Source organism: Podarcis pityusensis (assembly GCF_964106645.2).
Source record: "Podarcis pityusensis genome assembly, contig: HAP1_SCAFFOLD_69, whole genome shotgun sequence".
Lineage (NCBI taxonomy): Eukaryota > Metazoa > Chordata > Lepidosauria > Squamata > Lacertidae > Podarcis > Podarcis pityusensis.
Genome location: NW_028293394.1, coordinates 137,705 through 150,257, shown reverse-complemented (window position 1 = coordinate 150,257; position 12,553 = coordinate 137,705). Strand labels below are relative to the sequence as shown.

General features: G+C 43.0%; 1 protein-coding gene across 1 annotated transcript in view; it reads right to left on the bottom strand.

The window, feature by feature from the left end:
• Positions 1–309: 309 nt before the first annotated feature.
• Positions 310–12,553, bottom strand: part of LOC308468994 (uncharacterized protein) — a gene marked incomplete at both ends in the record, with an annotated part of 77,040 nt that continues 64,796 nt past the window's right edge. The window contains one exon of the mRNA XM_081024320.1: positions 310–671. Within this exon, the coding sequence (XP_080880446.1) occupies positions 310–671 (362 nt within the window). The remainder of the gene's footprint in view (positions 672–12,553) is intronic.

The window sequence follows — 12,553 nt, the reverse complement described above, 5'->3', positions numbered from 1 at the left end:
TCCCCACCACTGGTTTCACCAGTGTACCTCTCTGGTTGTCTGGCTTCCAAGGAATGAGTGCTTCTGCATTACCTTGGTTAGCTACTCTCTGTTGTGTCTTTGTCTCTGACTTAGACACTGCTTCAAGAGAGCCAGTGTGGTGTAGTGGTTAAGAGCGGTAGTCTCCTAATCTGGGGAACCGGGTTCGCGTCTCCGCTCCTCCACATGCAGCTGCTGGGTGACCTTGGGCCAGTCACACTTCTTTGAAGTCTCTCAGCCCCGCTCACCTCACAGAGTGTTTGTTGTGGGGGAGGAAGGGAAAGGAGAATGTTAGCCGCTTTGAGACTCCTGAAGGGGAGTGAAAGGCGGGATATCAAATCCAAACTCTTCTTCTTCTTCTTCTTCAACCTGCTTTGAGTTGTTAACAATAGCAACACATACAACAGCTAAGTTAGCAAACTCTTTTGAGTACCTCTTTGGTGGTACACCCTTTGTAACTCTCTCAGACCTGCGTATGAGGTTCTGATCCTCTGTGCTCACTGGTTCAACCTTTGGACTCTGTTGAGAACCAGTAGCAATCAGTGGTTCTTCCTTCACCTGTGAAGGTCTATCCATTGTGTGAGATTTCCTCTCAATGACTGTTACAACTGAACTCTCTGAGCTATCACTGTCATCGTCAGTACCACTGTAATCTGCGACATCAGAAAAATCATCATCATCATCTGAATCGTTTCCTGTGGGAAATGTGTGTTCTACAACCCGCTCTTGCTCTGGAGCACTCTCTAGGAACTTTGTGAGAATCACCTGACCAGATTCAGACAAAATTACTCTGTAGAGACCTTTTTCATAACCCACAAAAATGCCTCTGGCATTCTTTACTCCACCTGGAGCTTCTGTTCTCACATGAGACCCGAAAACCTTAAAATAGGCAACAGAAGGTTTTCTATTGAACAGCTTCTCAAAAGGAGAACATCCCAACTCTGTTGAGACCTTTCTCAACCACACATGAAGATAGGACGCTAGCGATTCGGCCCAATATTCATGTGGCAAATGTGAACTCAGCAATTGCGCATTCATCCCCTTTTGCAATTCTTTGTTCACTCTAACACAGACCCCCCTGTTCCACGCTTCGGTCGAAACAGCAATTTTGTGGTCTATCCCTTTTCCATCCAGGAACTTCTGAAACTTCTGTAACAGAAAAACTTGCTTGTCATCTGTGAAAAGACAATCAATGTTAGCATCATACATATTTTTAACCTTGTCACAAAACTCCTGAAACTTTTCTAAAGTTTCTTGCGGTTTCTCCATCATATAAACCCAAGAATAATTAGTGAAACAATCCACACACAAAAGGTAAAATTTTGCACTGCTCCTAGATGGCTCTAGAGGACCAATCACATCAGCATACACCCGCTGAAATGCTCTGTCGACCTTCTTCGTCACCTTCCTGGTGCTCACACTGGTCACACCTGCAAGAGAGATTTCGTTAGAATCAGAAGAATTACATTTCATGTAATCACTTTGATCAAAAGTCAACAAATACAGTCCATCTTTCTCTTTGGCAGTAAGAAACAGTTCTCCATCTTTGTAGATCTTGCAGCTTTTAGCATCATCGGTCAGTTTCAGTCCTTTCTTTGCAATCTGCGACACGCTCAGCAGATTAAATCTCAGTTCTGGAACCAGGTAAACATCACTTATTGTCAAGTTCAGACTCTCAAGATACACAGTCCCAATTCCAGTCGCTTCCAACTCTTGACCGTTGGCCTGTTTCACAGCGAAGCTTTGCTTCTTCAACGTCGTAAACAGTTGTCTGTGCGGGCACATATGAACCGTTGCGCCCGTGTCAATTATGAACGAGTTCCCAACATCTGGCGTGGTTCCTTTCGCCATCATAGCCTTTGCAGGTTTCACCTGGCACTTGGAACGGCTTTTGCCTGACGCCTCAGGCTTCGTAGAGCTGCTCTTTGCTCCTCTTGACAGTTTCGCTGTAGATGCCCAGTCTGTCCACAATTGTAGCATCGGACAGCACTCAATGCTACACCATGCTCCCTAGTAGCATCAGCAGTGGGGGAATTAGAACTCTGTTCTTCCCTCCCCCTGTCTTTCACTTCCAGTGCAGCAAGTCTGTCGTGTTCATTCAGGACCACAGCACACACTCTCTCCGCGGTCAGCTGCGCGGCCGGTAGGGAACCAAGCTGACTGGCAACAACCTTGTAGGTGCGGTTAAGGCTGTTTATCATCATGAAGCAAAACACTTCCTCCTGAAGACGGAAATTGCGTTCCACCATCTGTTGACGCAGAAACTTCATTTCTGTCAGGTGCGCTTGAACATCTCCATCAGGCGCAAGTCTCAGATTGGTCAATTTCTCAAAATACAGCAACGATGAAGAACCAGCATCTCTCTGATGCGTTGTACGCAGCGTGTCCCAAACCTCTTTCGCATTTTCTAAATGCTGAACATGCACCAACTGATCATCTGAGACACACAGAATTATAGCAGTCCTGGCCCTTACATTCTGTGACTCCCAACCTCTGGTTGGTGCTGCAGGGATGGGGTTTTCAATTACATCAAAAAGCCTCTGATTCTGCAGCAGGGCCTTCATCTTTACAGACCAAGATGAATAATTGTCATTGGTTAAGGGAGGTGGGTAAGGCAGACCTCCCCCTTTCTTGGCATCCATCTTGAAGCCAAGCCTCCAGCTCACACTGTCAAACAAACTGTAAAATCCAACAGTTGTTTTTTCCTTTCTCACGCAGGCAAACTGCAAGTTGTTTACGCTCTTTTGCACCTGGCAGCTAAACTCTGGCTGCTATGGAAAGTCCCTTCCAAGGGCACGTAAACTTGTAGCCAAAACATTCTCTGATTTTGTTTCGCTTTCCCAGGCTCACACTCACAGTCCAGCCCCTTTGCCAGTAACTTTCCAACTTTCCGTTACTTAGCAACAATGCATTTCAATAGGACAGTTTATCAACCACAAGAATTTGTGGAATGCAGGCTTCAGCCTTCAAGCTGCAGGCCTCTTCCTCCCGGAGCTTTTGTTTTCGTTGAAACGCAGCTCCGTGAACCAGTGAATTAATCAAACTGCGTTCACTCTTCTAGCCCGAAATGCAGCATACCTTGAACTTTGTTGCTCTGGAAAACACCTCTTCTTTCCACCAGCTGTCTGTTGAGCCTCTGGCTTCTTTCAGACGCTTGCCTTCTCCCTTGGAGCAGAGGAGGACAATCCACCAGCCTCTCATGCAGATGTCTGATGAATCGCAACCATCCGAAGGCTGCCATATGTTAGTATCTTCAGCTCACAGGCAGAGGTACCTGGCCTCCCCCGAGGCAATTGAGCGAGATACTGTGTTTACTGCGACCCCGGCAGACTAGGTAAACAAACCCGGCGATTCTTCTCATTAGTCGTGAGAAGAACACACCCTCTGCTTCTCTGCTTCTCTCCCTCCCTGCATTCTCCCCAGGGAGGGGAAATGAGACAGACAGGAGTCCTTTCTACATGTTTTATTCCTGTCACTCAACAGTACATAGAAATGTGACTGCACCCTTCAGTCTCCATCAGAAGAGTCACAACTCCTCCCCTGTACTTCCAGCACAGGTCAGATGACACACTGAGCTAACATCCAGTGCTCAGTACAGAGAATAGGCTCCACCTTTTCTCCAAAAGTACATCTGCAAACCACAACATCCTGTTTTGCATTCCAGCCATCTGGAGCTGGCTTTTGCCTTGGTGCTTTTTCCTGACAGGATGTTCTTCCCATTATAGGGGATTGCAATGCTAAAGTAGGGAGGCAAGAGATAAAAGGAACAACTGGCAAGTTTGGCCTTGGAGATCAAAACAAAGCAGGGCAAAGGCTAATAGAGTTCTGTCAAGAGAACAAGCTGGTCATCACAAACACGCTTTTCCAACAACACAAGAGACGACTCTACACATGGACATCACCAGATGGGCAGCATCGAAATCAGATTGATTATATTCTCTGCAGCCAAAGATGGAGAAGCTCTATACAGTCAGCAAAAACTGTCGGATTCTTAAGCCTCAGTCAGAGGTAACTGGCCACTCTCCAGGCACCAGGCTTAAGATCCTTGTTGACCTCCCCGTCTGCGTCTCCCGGCAGGATACAGGCAAGGTCACAATCGGCGATCCCACTCAGCGTGAGAGGGACACACCATTTCTCCCTCCTCCCTGCTTCCCTCAGGGAGGGGAAAGAGACAGACAGAAATCTATTTACATGTCTTTATTTCTGTCATTGCAGCAGTACAGAGAAACACGTCTGCACTCTCCAGTCTCCTACAGAAGAGAGAGATAGACTCCTCCCCTGTACTTCCAGTACAGGTCAGATGACACTCTGAGCTAACATCCGGTGCTCAGTACAGTGAATAGACTGTCCCTTTGTTCCCACGGTACAGTCCCAAACATCAACATCTTGTTTGGCTTTCCAGCCACCTGCAGCTCGCTGCCGCATTGCTGCTTTTTCCTGACAAAAACAAGACCTGGAATTGACTGGGGCTCAGATCATCAGCTTCTTATAGCAAAATTCAAGCTTAAACTGAAGAAAGTAGGAAAAACCACTGGGCCGGTAAAATATAATCTAAGTCAAATCCCTTATGAATACACAGTGGAAGTGACGAACAGGTTTAAGGATTTAGATTTGGTGGAAAGGGTGCCTGACGAACTATGGATGGAGGCTCGTAACATTGTGCAGGAGGCAACAACGAAAACCATCCCAATGAAAAGGAAATGCAAGAAAGCAAAGTGGCTGTCCAACGAGGCCTTACAAAGCCCCGGGGTCACAATTTCATCAAAAATCTTTCTACATGTTTTATTCCTGTCACTCAACAGTACATAGAAATGTGACTGCACCCTTCAGTCTCCATCAGAAGAGTCACAACTCCTCCCCTGTACTTCCAGCACAGGTCAGATGACGCACTGAGCTAACATCCGGTGCTCAGTACAGAGAATAGGCTCCACCTTTTTTCCAAAAGTATATCTGCAAACCACAACATCCTGTTTTGCATTCCAGCCATCTGGAGCTGGCTTTTGCCTTGGTGCTTTTTCCTGACATCCTCCCCCAAAAGCATCAATGGGCAAAACATGATCCAGAGAAGAGAACAAACAGTTGTTATACATATAACAGTCCCCTGTTGTTTCAGTTCCACCCTTGGAACTCCCCACCACTGGTTTCACCAGTGTACCTCTCTGGTTGTCTGGCTTCCAAGGAATGAGTGCTTCTGCATTACCTTGGTTAGCTACTCTCTGTTGTGTCTTTGTCTCTGACTTAGACACTGCTTCAACCTGCTTTGAGTTGTTAACAATAGCAACACATACAACAGCTAAGTTAGCAAACTCTTTTGAGTACCTCTTTGGTGGTACACCCTTTGTAACTCTCTCAGACCTGCGTATGAGGTTCTGATCCTCTGTGCTCACTGGTTCAACCTTTGGACTCTGTTGAGAACCAGTAGCAATCAGTGGTTCTTCCTTCACCTGTGAAGGTCTATCCTTTGTGTGAGATTTCCTCTCTCTCTCTTTTTTTTTTTTTAAATATTTATTGGGGTTTACAATATAAATAAATAAATATAATAAACAGTACAACATATATCTTAACATAATTTCACATTTTCTTTGGACTTCCTCACATCTCCCGCTCCCACTTTCATCGTTGTTACTTTTTGCCAGCAATTTGTTATCTTATTTGCATTCTTATGTCCCATCTGTATATTTATAATCTTATAATTCTCAAAAAGGTTTATATTTTCTCAATCTCACTTATTATCTTAAATCATCTAATTTAGTGGTGCTCAATTATTTATGATCTAGCATCCTGCTTAACATTCACTCAAATTACAATGTTTTTGTAAATAATTCTTAAATTTCTTCCAGTCCTCCTCCATCTTCTCTTCTCCCAGGTCGCGGATTCTGCCGGTCATCTCGGCCAGTTCCATATAGTCTATCAGTTGCATCTGCCATTCTTCCAGTGTGGGTAGATCTTGAGCTTTCCAGTGCTTTGCAAGAAGTATCCTTGCTGCTGTTGTTGCATACATAAAAAATGTCCAGTCCTTCTTTACCACCCCTTGGCCGACAATACCCAAAAGAAAGGCCTCTGGTTTCTTTGTGAAGGTATACTTAAATACCTTTTTCAGTTCATTATAAATCATTTCCCAGAACGCCTTCACTTTAGGGCAGGTCCACCAGAGGTGGAAGAATGTTCCTTCACTCTCTTTACATTTCCAACACTTATTATCAGACAGGTGGTATATTTTTGCAAGTTTGACTGGGGTCATATACCATCTATATATCATTTTCATTACATTTTCTTTCAAAGCATTGCATGCAGTAAAGTTTAACCCAGTACTCCACAACCTTTCCCAGTCCTCAAACATGATATTGTACCCAATGTCCTGCGCCCACCTTATCATAGCCGATTTAACCATTTCATCTTGTGTATTCCATTTTAACAGCAAGTTATACATCCTTGAAAGTACCTTAGACTTTGGTTCTAACAGTTCTGTTTCTAGTTTTGATTTCTCCACCTGGAACCCTAGTTTCTTGTCATTTTTAAAGACTTCTTTAATCTGAGCGTAATGTAACCAGTCTCGCACTTTATCCTTCATTTTCTCCAAACTCTGCAATTTCCAGTTGTCTCCATCTTTTTCTAGTATTTCCCAATATTTTGGCCATTTAGCCTCCATATTGGGTCTTTTTCGGGCCTTAGCTTCCAAAGGTGAAAGCCACCTTGGAGTTTTATTTTCCAACAAGTCTTTATATTTTGTCCAGACATTAAACAGTGATTTTCTGACAATATGGTTCTTAAAGGCCTTATTTGCTTTAACCTTGTCATACCATAAGTATGCATGCCATCCAAAAGTATTGTTAAACCCTTCCAAATCCAACACGTCAGTGTCCTCAAGAAGTAGCCAGTCTTTTAGCCAGCAGAACGCTGCGGCCTCATAGTACAACTTTAGATCTGGCAGGGCAAAGCCCCCTCTTTCTTTCGCATCAGTTAATATCTTAAACTTAATTCTGGGCTTTTTGCCCTGCCAGACAAATTTAGAAATATCTCTCTGCCACTTCTGAAAGCACTCCGTCCTGTCCAAAACCTGAAGTGTTTGAAACAAAAACAACATCTTTGGCAATACATTCATCTTGATGGCAGCAATTCGGCCTAACAAAGAAAGTTTCAATTTTGTCCAACTGTCTAAGTCTCTCTTGATTTCTGCCCAGCACTTTTCATAATTATCCTTAAATAGACTTAGATTTTTTGCTGTTATGTTTACCCCTAGGTATTTTACTTTTTTAACCACATTAAGTTCTGTCTCTTTCTGAAACTGTTCTGACTTTGTGTCTGTCAAGTTTTTCCCCAAAACCTTAGTTTTCTGTTTATTTAATTTGAATCCCGCCACCCGACCAAAGTCATAAATCAATTGTAATACTCTTTTCGTACTAGACTCTGGCTCCTGCAGGGTCAAAACCAGGTCATCTGCAAAAGCTTTTAGTTTATATTGTTTCTGTCCGACCTGAATTCCTTCCACCAACCGGTCCCCTCTGATCATGTTCAATAGCACTTCCAGAACCGAAATAAATAACAAAGGGGAAATAGGGCAACCTTGTCGTGTTCCTTTTTCAATTTTAAACTCTTCTGTAACCACATTGTTAACTATCAGTTTAGCTTTCTGCTCTGAATATATCGCCTCAATCCCATTCTCAAAACCCCGTCCCACTCCCATTTCTTTTAGGTTTCCCATCATAAATTTCCAGGAAATGTTGTCAAAGGCCTTCTCCGCGTCTATAAAAATTAAAACTGCTTTTGTGTTTATATCTGTTTGCAAAAGTTCCAAAATGTCAATAATGTTCCTTGTATTAGCAAACAAATGTCTGCCTGGGAGAAAGCCTGCCTGGTCCTTGTGAATTACTTCATTTAAAACTTTTTTAAGTCTACTTGCCAAAATGTCTGCAAATATTTTGTAATCCACATTTAAAAGAGAGATGGGACGATAGTTCTTAAGTTGTGTCTTTTCAGCTTCCGTCTTTGGTATCAATGTGATAAACGCTTCCTTCCACGACTCCGGTGCCCTCTTCCCCTCCATAATTTCATTGCTGACCTCCATCAAAGGTTGTATCAAGTAATCTTTTAATGTCTTATAGTACTTGGAGGTCAGCCCATCTGGCCCTGGAGATTTGCCCAATTGCATGTTCTGAATGGCCTGTTCAATCTCTTGTCGTGTTATTTTGCAGTTCAGGATTGTTCTATTTTCTTGTGACAATTTTGGTAATCCATTTTTTGCCAAAAATTGTTTAATCTCAGCCTCGTCTTGCGGCCCTTGAGTGTATAATTTTTTAAAATATTTCTGGAAACACTTTCTAATGTCCACAGGATTCTGGATATTTCTTCCTTCAATCTCTAAATTTGTAACCGTATTTAATCTTTGTCTTCTCTTCAACTGCCAAGCTAGCAGTTTTCCACATTTATTCGCCGACTCAAACGTTTTTTGTTTCATTAATTTGACCTTCCACTCTATTTCCTGGTTTATCAATTTGGAATATTGTGCTTGATAGAGTTTGATTTCTCTCAGAGTTGGCTGTGACTTCGGGTTTAATCTTAACTTCTTCTCTAATTCTTTTATTTTGTCCAGAATCTTGTCTTTTTTCTCATTTTGTATCCTTTTCTTTACTGCATTCTGTTGTATCAAGAATCCCCTCATAACGGCTTTGCTTGCGTCCCAGACGATTCTTTTTTCCACCATGGTGTTCATATTTATCTCAAAATAGTCCTTCAAAGCTTTTTGGGCCTTCTTGGTGATTTCCTGATCTCTGAGCAAGTTGTCATTCATCTTCCATCTAAAAGAGCCGGTTGGTAACAGTGTCATATCCATCTTTACTGCATTATGGTCGGAGCAGGTCTTTGGGCAGATTTCCACTTTTCTAGCCTTAGGTGCCAGGCCTCTAGATATCCATATTTGGTCGATTCTTGTCCAGGTCAGTTGGGCTTCAGAAAAGAATGTTCCCTCTCTTCCCAGGGGGTTCTTCGTCCTCCAGATGTCAATCAAATCCATATTGTCTGTCATTTCAAAAAAAGTTTTAGGTAGTCTGCCGTCTTTTGTAACATTTTGACTTTGTGACTTGTCCATGTTGGTTGATACGACCCCATTCATTTCTCCCATCATAATGATGTTGTTATAGTCCAGATAATCCAGCATAGTCTCATGCAACTTCTTGTAGAATTCCGATTTCCCTTCGTTTGGTGCATAAATTCCTAATATCAAAAGTTTCTCTCCTTGGTGTTGTATCTCAATTGCCAAAATTCTTCCATGTTCATCTTTAAATAAGAATTTGGGTGACAGGCTCTCTTTCGCATATATCACCACACCTCTCTTCTTTACTCTGTCCGAAGATATAAATTCCTGGCCCAATCTTTTGTTTATTAACACTTTTCTGTGGAGCCTTGTCACATGTGTTTCCTGTAAGCAAATAATGTCCAATTGTTCTTTTTTTAATATATGAAATATTTTCTTCCTTTTTTCCGGAATGTTACAGCCATTTATATTCCAGCTCAAAAGTTGCAGAGACATCCTGAATAAATCTGATTATTTTTCTAGGGGTGGTATCTTATTCACAGGATCTTCAGGTTCCACAGGTGCCGGTACTGCCGGTGCTCCAGGCCCAGAAGGTAGTTCAATTCCTTTTTGGAGGTCCTCTCCGTATGTAGACAGAAATTTGTCTCTCTCTTCCGGTGTTCTAATTTTAACCTTCTTCCCTCTAAAGGTAAAGGATATTCCTTGGGGGAATTCCCACCTGAAAGCAATTGAGTTGCTCCTTAATAATTTGACAAGTTCAGAATAGGCGGATCTGAGGTCCAGCAGTTGTCTAGGAATATCTTTGTAGATTTCAATTCTTCTGTCCAGAATGTCCAGTGACTTTCCGTAGTGTAGGCCCAAAATCTTATCCCTTTCCTCCTTTGATCTCAATGTTATCAGGCAATCTCTGGGCCTCTCCTTCTTTATGAATCTTCCAAGCCTGAAAGCTGACACAATTTTAAAGTCCTTTTCCTCTAAATTCCAAAACTTGGAGAATTCTTTAGTTAAAAACTCAGCTAGGTTGCCTCCTTCTGCTTCTTGTAGCGACCTAATCCTTAGATTATTCTCACGGTTTCGCAGTTCTATCATAGAAAGATAAATCTGATGTTCCCCTACTTGTTTGCAGAGTGGTCTTACCTCTTGTTCTAAGTTTTCTAGTTTTTGACTAGTGTCCTCAGCCAATTTCCGATTTTCTGCTGTGGCCTCCGTCAACTGTCCAATTGCCTGTGTGTTCTGTGCAACTTGTCCAGTTAATTTATTTAAGCATTCTGTATTTTGATCAATCTTAGCTGTTTGCTCATCTGCTTTCTTATCCAAAGCTTCCACTTTCTTATCCAAAGATTCCAATTTTTCATAAATTTTCTCTAGAATAGAAGCAGATGATCCTGAGGCCATATCTTCCAATTGTAACTGCTTTGTTTCTCCCTCCTTTGCCTGTGGCAGAACGGCTTCTTCTACTTCTGAAGGCAGAGTAGGTACAGATGATCTACGTATCTGCGAGGCTGAGGTTAGGGTTGTCAAAGTTGTTTGTCTAGTTCTTCCTCTTCTTCTTGTGCCACTCATTCCAACGTTATCTAACAGTCAAGGTCACGCTGAGTTATTCCCATGGGAAAAGAGAGGTCGAGAGAGAACAGGCGGCCGGGAAATAGAAAGTAAATGTAAAGTCACTGTTGTAAATCTCAAATCCTCTAGAGGGAGCTTAAGATGTCTTTAGGGAAGAATTCTAATGTAATTAGAGTCTAATTTAATGTCCAAGAACCTTCAAATACAAATATTTAGCAGAGTTGATGTTAACAGTCACTTTGTTTCAAACAGTGCTTACTGGTCTTTCAAAAGATGTTTCAAAATAGCAGGTCCAAATACCCTCAGATTGTTACAAGTTCTGATACACAATAGCCAAATCTGCAAAACTGACAGCTCAGTCTCTCAAAGAGCTCAGGCAGCTCCGGACCCTGGGTTTCTCATTCCAATTGTAATTCCAATAGAAGAAAGGTAGATCAATGCAAATAAATGGTACCAAATCATAAACTTAAAGTCTTTACTTTGTATAGCAGATTCAGTGGGTGCTCAGATCAATAAGGTTGAGAGTTATTTTTAAGCCTCCACTCCTCCAGCTCTTTGCTTTTTAAAGTTCAATGGCAGTGGAAGACGGACTTCCTGTTTCCACGTCTCTCCGCTTTCAGCCAAGTTCAATATTTTGATTTCAGCTTTTGGTCTCAAATTTAAAGTATTCAGTCTTTACTCACAAATAAGTTGTTGCTTTCTTCCGAATCCAAAATTTGCAGGAAAAGGGATCAGCGCTCACCGGCGGCAGCAGCGCGGCTTCGCTCCGCAGATCGCGAAACGGCTCACAGCGCCGCAACCCCCCTCCACGTTCCGGAGCCCCTTACGGGGTTCCTTTACCGCTTAGGAGGTCGCTTCTGGCGCCCACCGAGCCTCAGGACCACAGGCTCTTGCTGCCTGTGGGTTTCCGGAGTGGGTCTCCGCTTCGCCGTGGCGGACGACCCTTTTCTGCGGAGCCTCCTCCTCGCTAGTGGAAGAGGACCGCCATTGCCGTTCGCGCCGCCCCCGGAATACACCCCAGGTAGTGTGGTTGCTGACCTTGAGCCAGACATCCTGGAAAGTGAAGTCAAATGGGCCTTAGAAAGCACTGCAAATAACAAGGCCAGTGGAAGTGATGGTATTCCAGCTGAACTATTTAAAATTTTAAAAGATGATGCTGTTAAGGTGCTACACTGAATATGCCAGCAAATTAGGAAAACTCAGCAGTGGCCAGAAGATGGGAGAAGATCAGTCTCCATCCCAATCCCAAAGAAGGGCAGTGCCAAAGAATGCTCCAATTAAAGCACAATTGCACTCATTTCACACGCTAGCAAGGTTATGCGTAAAATTCTACAAGGAAGGCTCTTTATCAAAGGAAAAGAAATCAGCGCTCGACCCCCTGAGAGGTTTGGCAGTCGAAACAGAAGGCTTTTTATCACAGGAAAAGAAATCACCGGCAGAAAAAGCTTTTTTTGAAAAAAATCCCTAAGCCCAGGGGTCAAAATTTCAGCAAACACCTGACTTTCGGCAATTCACTCGAAAATGGTGCCAAACGGTTGCAAATGCTCCTCTGAAAGGTTTGCCGGTCGAAAAAGTAGGCTTTTTATCACAGGACAAGAAAGCAGCCCTCAACAACTTCACCGGCAGAAAAAGATTATTTTGAAAAAATCCCTAAGCCCCGGGGGCAGGATTTCAGCAAAAATCTGACTTTCGGCAATTCACTCAAAAATCGTTCCAAACGGTTGTAAATGCTACCCTTAGAGGTTTGGCGGTTGAAACAGAAGGCTTTTTATCACAGGACAAGAAATCAGCCCTCAACAACTTCACCGGCAGAAAAAGTGTTTTTTTGAGAAAATCCCTAAGCCTTGGGGTCGCAATTTCATCAAAAATCTGGCTTTCGGCAATTCACTCAAAAATGGTGCCAAACGGTGGCAAATGCTCCCCTGAGAGGTTTGGCGGTCG